The 13,151-nt window shown below is 35.7% G+C and overlaps 2 protein-coding genes across 3 annotated transcripts in view; one reads left to right on the top strand and one right to left on the bottom strand.

Moving 5' to 3' along the window:
* Positions 1 to 317, bottom strand: part of LOC306842673 (C-Jun-amino-terminal kinase-interacting protein 2-like) — a gene marked incomplete at its 5' end in the record, with an annotated part of 30,283 nt that extends 29,966 nt beyond the window's left edge. Inside the window, one exon of the mRNA XM_079373676.1 lies at positions 253 to 317. Within this exon, the coding sequence (XP_079229802.1) occupies positions 253 to 317 (65 nt within the window). The remainder of the gene's footprint in view (positions 1 to 252) is intronic.
* A 2,987-nt stretch (positions 318 to 3,304) lies between these two features.
* LOC306842859 (choline/ethanolamine kinase-like) lies at positions 3,305 to 13,087 on the top strand. 2 transcript variants are annotated; one of them, XM_079374008.1, is made up of 11 exons: positions 3,305 to 3,947; positions 4,976 to 5,084; positions 6,601 to 6,714; positions 6,824 to 6,957; positions 7,401 to 7,505; positions 9,349 to 9,443; positions 9,579 to 9,663; positions 9,754 to 9,862; positions 10,717 to 10,811; positions 10,947 to 11,028; positions 11,435 to 13,087. In XM_079374008.1, the coding sequence occupies exons 1-11, from the start codon at positions 3,634 to 3,636 to the stop codon at positions 11,489 to 11,491; spliced, it is 1,299 nt and encodes a 432-aa protein (XP_079230134.1). In that variant the 5' UTR covers positions 3,305 to 3,633; the 3' UTR covers positions 11,492 to 13,087. The 2 variants fall into 2 exon arrangements, with proteins under 2 accessions (XP_079230134.1, XP_079230135.1); XM_079374009.1 differs by having other exon boundaries at positions 3,308 to 3,947; positions 9,349 to 9,407.
* Positions 13,088 to 13,151: the final 64 nt, after the last annotated feature.

The following is a 13,151-nucleotide window of genomic DNA, read 5'->3' as shown; positions in this document are numbered from 1 at the left end:
TTAGTGCCAGAAAAAAAAGACAAGAAAAAAAGAAACAATAACAAGGGCGTTATTGTTGATCCACATCAATAACACAAGGATGCTGAGCATCACTGCTTGCGGATGATGCTGATGCTGATCTCTGGATGTGTTTGAGGACGTTACAGATACATAAACAGCGCAGATGGTCACATATGACCAGCTTCTATGAATACAAATGCCAGAAGAAAAGGAAACCCCGCGCGTACTCGAGAGAAATACTGCGTGCCTTACCTGCATCCCGGAGGAGAGAGGGAGTGGAAGGTGGAGAGAGAAAACATCTCTGCCCTGTCCGCCATCTTCTTAGTGACTCAAAAACAGAGACTGCAGATGCAGATGTCCGCAGCCCATCCACAGACGCTGGAGAAGCGGATATTAAATATGATCTCGCTTTATTCTCGGCCACACTGACTGCTGACGCCCGCTGGGAATCAAACCATCAAAACGGCCAAACCGCTGATCCAAAGAAATGAGAGTCAGATATAAAGAACGCACATAGGTGGCGATGTATTAATATCGATTATCTTGTGTTTCAGTCACACACCTGCTGATGAACCAGTGCGTGATCTGCGCGCATCTGATGATGCTGATGCTGATGAGGGAGGGGGCAGAGGCGCGTGCATGGATCGCATAGAATTAGAACGAGCGGCTAGAACGCCAATCAACGTTACACGGGCTATAAGTGGGCGTGGCTTAGAGGTCCACAGGCTGTCTATGATTGGTCAGGTTGATTGGTTAATTAGAATTTTATTTAATTTCTCTCTCTTCATTGTTTGAATTAAAAGTCGATTCAAGTGTCTCAGTACCAATTAGGGGATCATTCCACAAATGAGTCTTTTTCTGTTTAAGAAAAGTAAATTTAAAGAATTTACATCCTAGATAATGTTTTTGTTTTCTATAGATTGTAGGCTACTTATAATTTTAACAACCTGGGGAATAAATAGCAAATGTTTTGTGTGTAAACAATCAGTAAAAGCAGGTGTCGTTTTTTTATTAATTTTTAGGCTATATTTATACATTCTTATATTTTTTTTTTGCAAAATGCATTTATGAACAAAGATAATAAACAAAATATTATATGAGAATAATAATACATGAGATTCTGAAAATATTAGTAGGCCTATTAGCCTACGCCATAAAACAATATATACCATAAAACATGCATTTGAATTTCTAGTTTTTAAACAACTGAAATATAGGCTAGCCTACAGTATAGCTAATACATATTTAAATACTTCTTTGAAAATGTAAATTTATGAATGTAAAATGTTGCAAGGAATAGTGATGAGATCATTAATAATTAAATAAACTTAATACGAGTCACAGAAAATCACACACATATTACGCTAATACAGAAGTTTTGTGAAAAATCCGTGGTATCAGTTAGGCTACTAAAATAATAATAAAGTTTGCAGCGGATGCATTTGTATGTCAGAAACTAAACTTTTATAATAGCCTATACATGTATTTATCTCATAAACGTCTTGAGATTGAAATGCCTCTCAATGGAGGATTTGTTTTTTGAGCCGCCAAGCGCCATCTAGAGGATGGACAGTTTGTGTCTCTTTTAACATTAGTATCTAGTTAACTGCTCAATAATCGGCCTCCGTGTCCCGTTCAAGAGCTATGTAAGATTTTGCAGCACGATGTTGCATGTGGGCAGAACACAGACTGCAGTTCAGTATCACTGAGAAACCAGTGCCCTCTGGTGAAACATGACAGTCACTCACATCAACTCATGTGCTTTCAGTTCTCTAAAGCCAATTATGTAATAACATGCCAGTATTTAACAGACAAATTATAAGCTTAAGCACAAAATGATATTAATTCTCCTATTTATGAAATAACCACAAAGTACTAGAAGGTACCTATATTGGTGCTCATATATATATATAGGCTATTTTTTTTTTTTTTTTTGGACGTTTAGGCTAGTGTAGGCCTACCTAGAAAATTTCATGATTTTATGGGCATGTGTTCTAAGAATATCATAAGTTTCTGTAAATTAAATAATATTAGTAAAACACACACACACACACACACACACACAATGTAAGACATCTCTGCATGGGGGAAAATAGGCAGTACTAACAGGTTAATTATCAAGCACAGCATGTTTGCTCATATCAATAATCACGTGTCTGTGTAACAATCATAAAGCATAGACCATTCAGTTGGATTATTAACCCTCGTTCTGCCACAGAGGAGCTGTTCAGTGATCGGTGCTGAAAGCCTTACTAAGTAAGAGTAACAGTGGTGGAAGTGAGCAATGCAGGGAACACTGTGTGCTGCATTTCAAATATGAAGGTTGTTTTAGGACGTGGGGTTTCCTGTATAGACAAAATATTTGCTGACAAAGTGATTTTAAGGTTAGCTGTTTGAGTGTGAGAATAAAGAAAGACAGAAAGAGCTTCAGAGACTCAATGCTGTACTCCCCACAAATGCTGTAAGATCTTATCAAAAAATGCTCACCTTTACACTAATATAGCCTCAGACATGCAGGTTATCTCAGAGTATTAGCCAGGCTGGTTTTAAGAAACACAGACACTTTAAACATTTTATTATTATTTTTTTAATTTTGTTATTCATTAAACTTTTTCCTCCAATTCTTGATTTATTTTTGCCCCAATTAGTTTCTGACCCTGCTATCTATCTATCTATCTATCTATCTATCTATAAATGCATCTGTTTACTGATATAGATTACTGAGAATAACGTAAGTGATACAATGGAAGGCCATTTCCTCCTAACTATCAACAATAGCAGAGCACAAATACTATCACACTAATACACATTACACTAAAATAATTATATAAACATTACTAAACAGCACACAATATAACATAAGACTCCACTGTAATAAATCATTTTAAAATAAATAAATACTTTTAAGATAAAATGTACTCTTTGTGTTTTCAGCAATAAGGTAAATCATACATTTAGTAATTTTTTCGTCAGACGCTTTTATCCAAAACGACTGACAAATAATAAATAAATAATTTACAGATAATTTTATTCGTCCTCTAAAAACACATTTTAATATTTATCATATTTAAAGTGAAATTATATATTCTATATTATAAAATGTCATTTTACCGTCAAGCTACTTTAATTATCTAATTAATAGATTTTACTGTAACGTTATACTTTTCAGTGCTAACCGAACTACATTTCCCAATACTCATTGTAGTTGTGATGGAACTGACCAATCAGCGCTCTGACTTTAAGGGGGCGGTACTAGAAATGCGTTGCGTGCCGCGCTATCCAAATCTGATTGGTTAAAATAAACGTCAATCTTTTTAAGTCAATCTGCAGTGACAACGCTCTAGCGGGTACTTCACGAGGAAGTAGTGGGAAAATGTTTAATTAAGAGCTTGTTTATACGTCTGCGTATTTAATGTAACAGTTAAGCAACAGTCATGTGGAAAGAATAGCTAGGAATATTCCCGATATCTTTAATCTTTAGTTGATGGTGCGCTAGTGATAGTGGTGCATGTGCGTTTATTCGCGTTCGGTTAATGCTGGTTCTGGGGCGGATAAGTTAGGTGTCCTTGCTTATAGCGGCTCGGTTCTTTCACTCTCTTTAAAAGGAGCTTTGGATTTCTAGCGCGTAGGATCATGAATGCCAGCCCGACAGTGAAGTGCATGAGTGATGGAGCTGGAAGTGTAGGCAGATGCGTCGAGGATGACGCAGATTCAGACAGACCTGCTGGCGGAGACTCACTGATGGCGGCCGAGGAGGGACATCCGAGATCTGCCAGTCCCCGCGGTGTGAACGGAGATGATGACTCTGAAGCGGAGTCCCATCAGGACGGCCGTAGCGTGGATGTGGACCCGGACACTAGGAGGAGGGCGTTCAGCTGGTGCCGTGACTTTCTGTCCGGATCATGGAAGGATATATCGGAGCATGACTTTCAGATCAAAATAGTCAGGTGTGCAAACTATTTATAAAAGAACTTTAGGTCTCAAAATGATTTCATTTAACTTTTCATATACACTAGTCAACATTTGAAGTGGATCAAAGCCTTTCATCAAAGTTGTCCTAAAACCAAAATTCATTCTTGTCTTAGGACAACTTCAAATGTTGACTACTGTATTATTTATAATAATAAAAACAACATCTAATGTGAATTATGCCATGTATGCGTATATATACACACAACAAAAGTTTGGGATCAGTAAGATTTTTAATGTCTTTTAATTAAATAAGTTTCTTATGCTCATCAAGGCTGTATCTATTTGTTAAAAAAAACTGTAATGTTGTAAAATATTAAATAACAGTTTTCTATTTTTAATATAATTTAAAATAATTTCTTCCTGTGAAGCAAAGCTGAATTCTCAGCATCATTACTCCGGTCTTCAGTGCGACATGATCCTTCAGAAACTATTCTAATATGCTGATTTATTATCAATGTTGGAAATATAAATAAAAAGTTAAAAAGAGCAGTGTTTATTCAAAATAGAAATTTTGTGTTACAATATACACTACTATTAAAAAGGGTCAGTTATTTATATATATATATATATATATATATTTATTATTATTATTATTATTATTTATTTATTTATTTTATTTTTTTTAAGAAATTAATACTTTTATTCAGCAAAGTTGTGCTAAATGGATCAAATCTATCACAGGTTCCAAAAAATATTAAGCAGCACAACAGTTTCAACACTGATAATAAATCAGCATATTAGAATGATTTCTGAAGGAACCATGTGACACTGAAGACTTTCATAATAGCTGATTAAAATTCATCGGTGCGTCACTAAATAATATTTTAAAGTATATTAAAATAGGAAACCAGTATGAGAAATTGCATTAGTATTTCACAATATTACTGTTTTTTTCTCTGTATTTCTGATCAAATAAATACAACCTATAAATATATTTTATATACACACACATACATATATATGCATAGAAATACAGAACAATATTGCTTTTTTGTTCCCGCAGTGGAGGACTCAGTAACCTACTGTATATGTGCAGTTTACCCGACGATGTTCAGCCCACCGGGGTCGAACCTCGACGAGTTCTGCTCCGGATCTACGGGGCCATTCTACAGGTGTGCCACCCTGACCATATTATATATTAAGCAGATCAAATATGCTGTTGCAAAAGCTGGTAAGCTGATAAGAGTCTATATCATGGGCAAGATGTTTATTGCCCAGTGCTGTCGAATCCCTGATGTCATATAACTACAGTGGGGGAAAAAATGATTTGATCCCCTGCTGATTTTGTATGTTTGCCCACTGACAAAGAAATGATCGCGTTCATTATCGAAGGCAATATATCAGCGATAATGAAAGCGATATATATATATATATATGCGATATATCGCCCAGCCCTAAGAGGGATTTTGTCCCACTCCTCTTTGCAAATCCTCTCCAAGTCATTAAGGTTTTGAGGCTGACGTTTTGCAACTCAAACCTTCATCTCCCTCCACAGATTTTTCTATGGGATTAAGGTCTGGAGACTGGCTAGGCCACTCCAGGACCATAATGTGCTGCTTCTTGAGCCACTCCTTTGTTGCCTTGGCCGTGTGTTTTGGGTCGTCATGCTGGAATACCCATCCACGACTCATTTTCAATGCCCTGGTTGGCTTCAATGCCCTGGCCCTGACGGTACATGGCCCCGTCCATCGTCCCTTTGATGCGGTGCAGTTGTCCTGTCCCCTTAGCAGAAAAACACCCCCAAAGCATGTTTCCACCTCCATGGTTGGTGGTGGGGATGGTGTTTTTGGGGGTTATAGGCAACATTCCTCCTCCTCCAAACACGGCGAGTTGAGTTGATGCAAAAAGCTGGATTTTGGTCTCATCTGACCGCAACACTTTCACCCAGTTCTCCTCTGAATTATTGGCAAACTTCAGACGGGCCTGTACATGTGCTTTCTTGAGCAGGGGGACCTTGCGGGCGCTGCAGGATTTCAGTCCTTCACAGCATAGTGTGTTACCAATTGTTTTCTTGGTGACTATGGTCCCAGCTGATGTGAGATCATTGACAAGATCCTCCCGTGTAGTTCTGGGCTGATTCTTCACCGTTCTCATGATCATTGAAACTCCACGAGGTGAGATCTTGCATGGAGCCCCAGACCGAGGGAGATTGACAGTTATTTTGTGTTTCTTCTATTTGCGAATAATTGCACCAACTGTTGTCACCTTCTCACCAAGCTGCTTGGCGATGGTCTTGTAGCCCATTCCAGCCTTGTGTAGGTCTACAATCTTGTCTCTGACATCCTTGGTCCCTTTAAGAGAGGGCTCCTAATCTCAGCTCCTTACCTGTATAAAAGGCACCTGGGAGCCAGAAATCTTGCTGATTGATAGAGGACCAAATACTTATTTTACTCATTAAAATGCAAATCAATTTATAACTTTTTTTTTTAAATGCATTTTTCTGTTGTTGTTCTGTCTCTCACTGTTCAAATAAACCTACCATTTAAAATGATAGATTACTGATCATTTCTTTGTCAGTGGGCAAACGTACAAAATCAGCAGGGGATCGAATATTTTTTTTCCCCATTGTATGTAATCGTGCTATGCATGTTTGTTCATATACATCTGTCTCTCTGTGTTCACACACAGGGAGTGGATTCTCTTGTTTTGGAAAGTGTGATGTTTGCCATTTTAGCAGAGAGAGAGTTGGGCCCACATCTCTATGGCATTTTCCCAGAAGGTCGTCTAGAGCAGTACTTGCCTGTGAGTCTTAAACCAGAATCCTTAAACGTAGATAAAATATTTATCATTCCACATATTTCTGTATGCATAATCTAAGAGTGATAATCAGATCTTTTTTCCTCTTCCACAGAGTAATCGCTTGCGTACGGAGCAGTTGGGGTTCCCAGAGATCTCAGCTGAAATAGCCAGTAAAATGGCACGATTCCATGGGATGGAGATGCCATTCAACAAGAAACCCAAATGGCTGTTTGGAACCATTGACCGGTAAAAGTCTCACACTGTCTTCTGACTGCAGTCCTACGGTTAAAGAAACAATTGCTACCTTTTTTTTTAAAATACATGCTTCTATCCCGGAATATGCAAATTATTAATCATACCTGAAAACTGTATAACTGTCAAAACATTAGATTATATTAAGTTGTAGCAGCACTGGCTGAACCAATGAGTTTGGCTGTTTGGGAATAGCTGTTTTAAACAAACATACTGTATTTTGTTGCAACTGTACAGTAATCACAAGCTTTAATTACTTTGTTTACCTCAAGAATAACAGAATGTGCCTCAGATAATGGAAGTGAGCTAATGTATGAAATGGGCCTTAATATGTTTTTGTAATTATTTTTAATTTAAGCAGATGGTGGTTTTTCATGCTTGCTGTGTATATTTCTATTTGCATCAGTGTTGAAATGACTGTTTATTCTTCTGAACAGGTATATGGAACAAGTTAAAATAATAAAATTTGTGCGTGAAGCTCACATCAAGAAATTTACCAAGCTAATGAAGTATGATCTTCCTGCAGAACTGGAGAATCTGAGGTGAGAAAGATGACACGTAAATTAAAAGAGCTGAAAGGATGAATGGAAAGCGTGTTGTGATGCTTGAAATTCCAGATAACAGCAAATGGCCAAGGTACAAACTACCATTTCAAAGTTTGTGGGGTTGAAGTCTCTTATGTTAAGCAAGGCTACGTGTATTTGATCAAAAATACAGTAAAACAGTAATATTGTGAAAATACAATTTAACCCTTGTGCACCCTTATGCACATTTGTCCATTTTAGTTTTTTTTGGGGGATAATTTTGCCTGTTAATGCTAACTGCATAAATGTTGGCTCAGGTGTGTATTTGTATTGGAATTTTAATATTCCACCCGCATTTCCTTTAATAAATCTATTTTACACCAGGTACACAAAATTGAAACACTCAGCACCGTTTGATCAAAAATATCCCCATTGAAACCCATTAAAACTGCTATTTTTAATCGCAGTGCCGTTTAACTGTAAAATGATGCAATTTTTGTTAATAGGCTTTCATTCTGTTGGCAAGGCTTCAAAAAAATTTTTTTTTTACCAAATGGTGCCATTTTTTCAGGTTTGGTCTATAAAGGGTCTATAAAGCAAATACTTGCTTTATTCCTGTTTTCTGCTTCTGCATATTATAGCGCCAATTGGATAAATAATGCAGCTATAATTGTGTAGGTGTGTTGGTATAGATGTCAGAGTGTGGTTTGTATGTGTGTCATTAAAAAAAATTGTGTGTGTGTGCTTGTAATATTTGAGAAAGAAAAACTACTGTAAATCACAGATCCAAGCACTGTGTGCACCAGCAGAGTTTTGCTGGCATCTAATGGGGAAAATTTGGTACTGCGTCCAAACTAAATCTTACTGAGAGCTCATTTTTTGAGATATAAACCTCAAATTTGGAACATAACTTGTTTAGATTTATGGCTTTAATTTTCTAGCAGGTTTAGAATTCAACATGTAACAAAATATATATTTTATATAAAATATTGTTCATAAAGCATTTTCATAAATTAAACTTCTATAACTTTTTTTTGGTTTAATTTTTTTTTACTTTTTTTACTTCAATGATAATCTGCCATGGGTCTTCTTTAAAATGAGACCAAACTTAACTCCCAAGCTTCCAATTTTTATGACCGTTTTTTTGATATGGACATTTTTGTCCACTATGGATCTAAGTGTAACTTTTTTTACTTGATGCACAAGGGTTAAAATGACTGTTTTCTATTTGAATATATTGTCAAATGTAATTTATTCCTGTGATGCAAAGCAGCCATTATCTAGTCTTTAGTGTCACATGATCCTTTGTCATCTTATCATTCTAATATGCTGATTTGGTGCTCAAGTAGCATTTATTGTTATCAATGTTAATAAAGGTTGTCTTGCTTAATATTTTCAGGAGTCTTTGGATATAAAGTTCAAAAGAATAGCGTTACTTTTGTAACATTATAAATGTCTTCTTTACTGTCACTTTTGATCAATTTGCTGAATACAAGCGTTAATTTTTTTTCTTGCAAAGAAAAAAAAAATCTTACTGACTCCAAAACTGTTGAACAGTAGTGTAAGTGTGTTTATATGCTAACACCCTTAGCCCAATTCCAGACATCACTGATTAGGCACACTTACAGGAAGCTGCATTCTGTATATACTCAGCTTGCTTGGTCACACACACACACACACACACACACACATGTGATTGTGTAACTTTTCTCTAAATTAAATGCTTGTCTACCGCTCTGTGTGTGTTCCTGTCTTTTTCTGCACTTTTTGTTCAATGGGCTTTTAAACAATAAAAATAATCATTTTAAAAGCAGGTTCACGAGAGCAATATGATTAATCATGTGTCTGCTCTCTCTGTCAGGTCACTGCTGGCAGCTACTCCCTCTCCAGTTGTGTTTTGCCATAATGATGTACAAGAAGGTAAGAGATCTCACATTATCAATGGCGTGGAAGAAGGTAAGAGATCTCTCATTCGCATTCCTACACGCATACCAGAGTCCTGCCAGCTGCCTAATCTGGTGATCTGATAAGTGTCTGTCCGTCACTGTTGTGTTGTACCTTTATGTAACACATCTGCCCTTTCACCTTCAGGCAATATCCTCATGTTAGATGGCCGAGAGAATTCATCTGACAAACTAATGCTTATTGATTTTGAATACAGCAGCTATAACTACAGGTAAAACCACCCTATATAACATACTACATGTGCTTGTCATTGTATAGTTTAAAATAAAAGAACTATCCTTTTGGTCTGCTCTGAGTGCAGAGGCTTTGATTTTGGCAATCATTTCTGTGAATGGATATACGACTACACATATGACCAGTGGCCCTTCTACAAGGCAAAGGTGGAGAATTATCCCAACAGACAACAGCAGGTGAGTCACAGCCAGCTCACCCACACTACAGCCTATCATTAATTGTCTTAATATTATATAAGATTAGACAAGGAAAAAAACTCTTAACAAAGGTCTATTTATAAATGGTCAACTAAAAAATAGCAATTCAATTTATTTGGATATTGTGTTGTACAAATCTAAATAAGAGTTACAAATAAAACATCATAGGATAGAAAATAAAATTGAGGACATTATAAAATGATTATGAATTAAAGCAGTATTCTCAAGAAAACCCTATTCAAACAAAATCTTTCACGTCGATGTGAGTTTATTTAAAATTCACTACAATGTTCACTAAATCCATCGTTAAAATTTGTGAGTTTAATGTTATCTTTAATAAGATAGTATTAATTAATATTTTAAGGAATAAACGATGGTGATACAAAAATGTGAATAAAAACCTAAACCTTAGAATCATTATAATATGCCAGATAGTAGTAGTAGTATTTTTTTATACCATTTTTTTTTTCTTATGCAGATGCAATACAACATCATAAGTTATATTTGACATTAAATTGTGCTTGGCATTTCTCTAACAAATTGATGACAAATGATTTGTCAGTTGAAAGATCATTTGTGTTGGACATAATGTACGTGTAGTTTGGTGAGGCTGTCATCTAGTGGAAAGTTTTGGAACTGATGTGACATAAAAAGTGTGTCAAAGGTTATTACTATAACTCAACAGCATACAATGTTAGTATTTAACAGCATTAGAAATGACAAATTAGTAAAATCGTGTCATGGGGCAGGGGATAATATCAGTCCTTTTTAAATATCAAAACTGGATATTCGTATAGATATTATTTTGAGCCTGTTTGCGGTTTGTTTTTCAGTTACATTTTATCAGACACTATCTGTCAGAAAAGGGGGGCATTGCACCAGCCGACCAAGCCAGGATAGAAGAGAACATGATCATTGAGGCAAACCGGTACGAATCGCATTTACTATCAGACTTTTATTGACATAACATGGGAAAAGTGCCACTTTGTACCATTTTATGTTTTTAACCTTTACCTAGTAACCTTTTTATCTGTTTCTCTCAAAATCACATGCACACAAACAGGTTTGCCCTTGCGTCTCATTTCCTCTGGGGTTTGTGGTCCATTATTCAAGCCAAGCTCTCCAAAATCGAGTTTGGATATATGGTAAACTAAAAAAAATTAAATAAATGTATCACAACACATGCAAACAAATTATAACCCTTACAAACATTTTTCTAATCATTCTATGATGATTTTTTAGGACTGTCATTGTATTAAAATTATTACTTGATAACTGTTGAGTAACTGCATGTCAATGGTGGCCAATACAGCACCTAAAATATAAATATTCATTTATGCATTCATATAAAGTTAGTAGTACATGTCCATGTTATTTGTCAATTACCCATAAACTAATAAGTAATACTAAACTCTGAGCGCTCAAACAGCATCACAGTCATGTGTACAGTAAACATAAGTATGTATACAGAACAAACCCCCTCTGTTCATCATGTAAAACAGAAAAGCCATATCTCTGTCATATCCATGTCTCTCGTTTGTTTTTCCCCAGGACTATGCGCAGCACAGGTTTGACACATACTTCAAACAGAAGAAGCTCTTTTCCTAAATTGTGACATGCAGCATATGCTTCAGGATATCATTTGCATCACCTACTGTTTAGGTTTGATTTGATTTAAAAAATAATAATAATAAAAAAACATTCAAGAAAGGGCACAGTACAAAACAATTAAGACTCCTAAAGAACGGTTCATCCTGGGGAACATTACTTTTAAATAATGAAAAGTGCAAAGATAGCCTGCCTTAAAGTCATTTTGTAGGGCTTTATAGTTGTTCTTGTCCCTTCCAAAAAATCAGAACGTAAAAAGTTACAAATTATCTGCAACTGGGGGCATAGAATGTGACTGAAACCTAGATACAATTCACGTACTGTTCGTACCTCTTCGTTGTACAAGGCAAACTACAATTCATTTTGTCAGTTTATTTATAATAATGTAACTATTTTTTGACTATTTAATGTGTTTACATTTTATCTAACTTGCGTGTGGTCAACATTATCTATTAATTCTATCAAGAATCGATCCGTCCATCATAATTACTGTGCAAACCACAGGGTCCAGTGATGTCTCTTCATTTTTGTGTCCTAGTTTCAAATACTACATTTTTTTTGTATTTTCATCTGAAAACAAAAACAGCATAGTAGCTTGTTTAATTTCTCCCACACAGTTTTAAAACACTGCGATATTTGCATACTGTGAAATAAAATGCACGTCTTTTTTAAACTCAGGAGTCCGTTAATTAGTTTCAGAATGGCACATAAACTACTCTTTCTTCATGATTCTGATGGCATTTATAATTGGAAATAATCTTGAGTCTTGAGCTATGCTTTGTGTTTTACTTTGGACTTGACCAGTCTTTGCTCTGCCATATTGATATATAGCAATAACTATTGCCTACAGCCATCTTGAATACACTTGTATATAGGTTTAAATATTGTTTGAACTGCACATAAATGAAATGCCACCTCAAGAACAGAAGTTTAATTACTAAACTGACAAATGCCTTTGTCCCATTTCCAAACACAAAGTTCTTTTATGTAACTGCTGATGTGATTTTCTGTTTTAATTGTTTTATGATAATTGATTTTTTTTTTACTTGTCCAAAGCAAGTATACTGTGTTTTGTTCAACCAAATGTTAAAACCATCTCTGAATGATTCTTCAGTTGAACAGAGGCAGAAGAAGAACGATACAAATTAAGGATAGTAGCATTATACAGTGAATTAGTGGGATCATCATCTTAAGAATCTTGGTACGCTACTGTTGGAATCATATTGGGAGAATTTGAAAGGTCAAATTGATGCTCTTGTCTTTGTCCCCGTCTATAAACAAATGTATCATTTTTACAATGCTTTCTTTCCCGTATGTTGTAGCACGTTCAGGCACAAAAGAAACATTGAGGGACCATGAACATTTTAGGCTAGGCCACTTTAGCATGCTCCCAAGATCATTGTTGACATTGAGTCTGTGATTCTTAAATATTGAGTTGAGAAGCAATGGCACTGTTAGAACCAATGTTAACATCTATAATTGCTTTGGCTAATTCAAGTTATACTGTAGACTTTTCTCTTGGTACTGTATGTTTCTTTGTGTTCATTTGCTGTGCAGGTATCCATTAATTTTGCTCATTAAAAAAATCATGCTGACATTGGTGTGAATGTTGTATTTTAACTTTTAGGAGTAACTTGAAGGTTAAACATCTGAGTTGTTA

Source organism: Barbus barbus, assembly GCF_936440315.1.
Source record: "Barbus barbus genome assembly, chromosome: 23".
NCBI lineage: Eukaryota > Metazoa > Chordata > Actinopteri > Cypriniformes > Cyprinidae > Barbus > Barbus barbus.
The sequence above is the reverse complement of the archived record's forward strand: the minus strand, read 5'-3'. Positions and strand labels throughout refer to the sequence as shown.

What these genes read in the sequence shown, in the direction of transcription:
- LOC306842859 (XM_079374008.1), top strand. Translation starts at nt 3,634, where the DNA reads ATGAATGCCAGCCCGACAGTGAAGTGCATGAGTGATGGAGCTGGAAGT. An exon ending in TTTCAGATCAAAATAGTCAG is followed by an intron (nt 3,948 to 4,975) that starts GTGTGCAAACTA and finishes TTGTTCCCGCAG; the next exon opens with TGGAGGACTCAGTAACCTAC. An exon ending in ATGATCATTGAGGCAAACCG is followed by an intron (nt 10,812 to 10,946) that starts GTACGAATCGCA and finishes GCACACAAACAG; the next exon opens with GTTTGCCCTTGCGTCTCATT.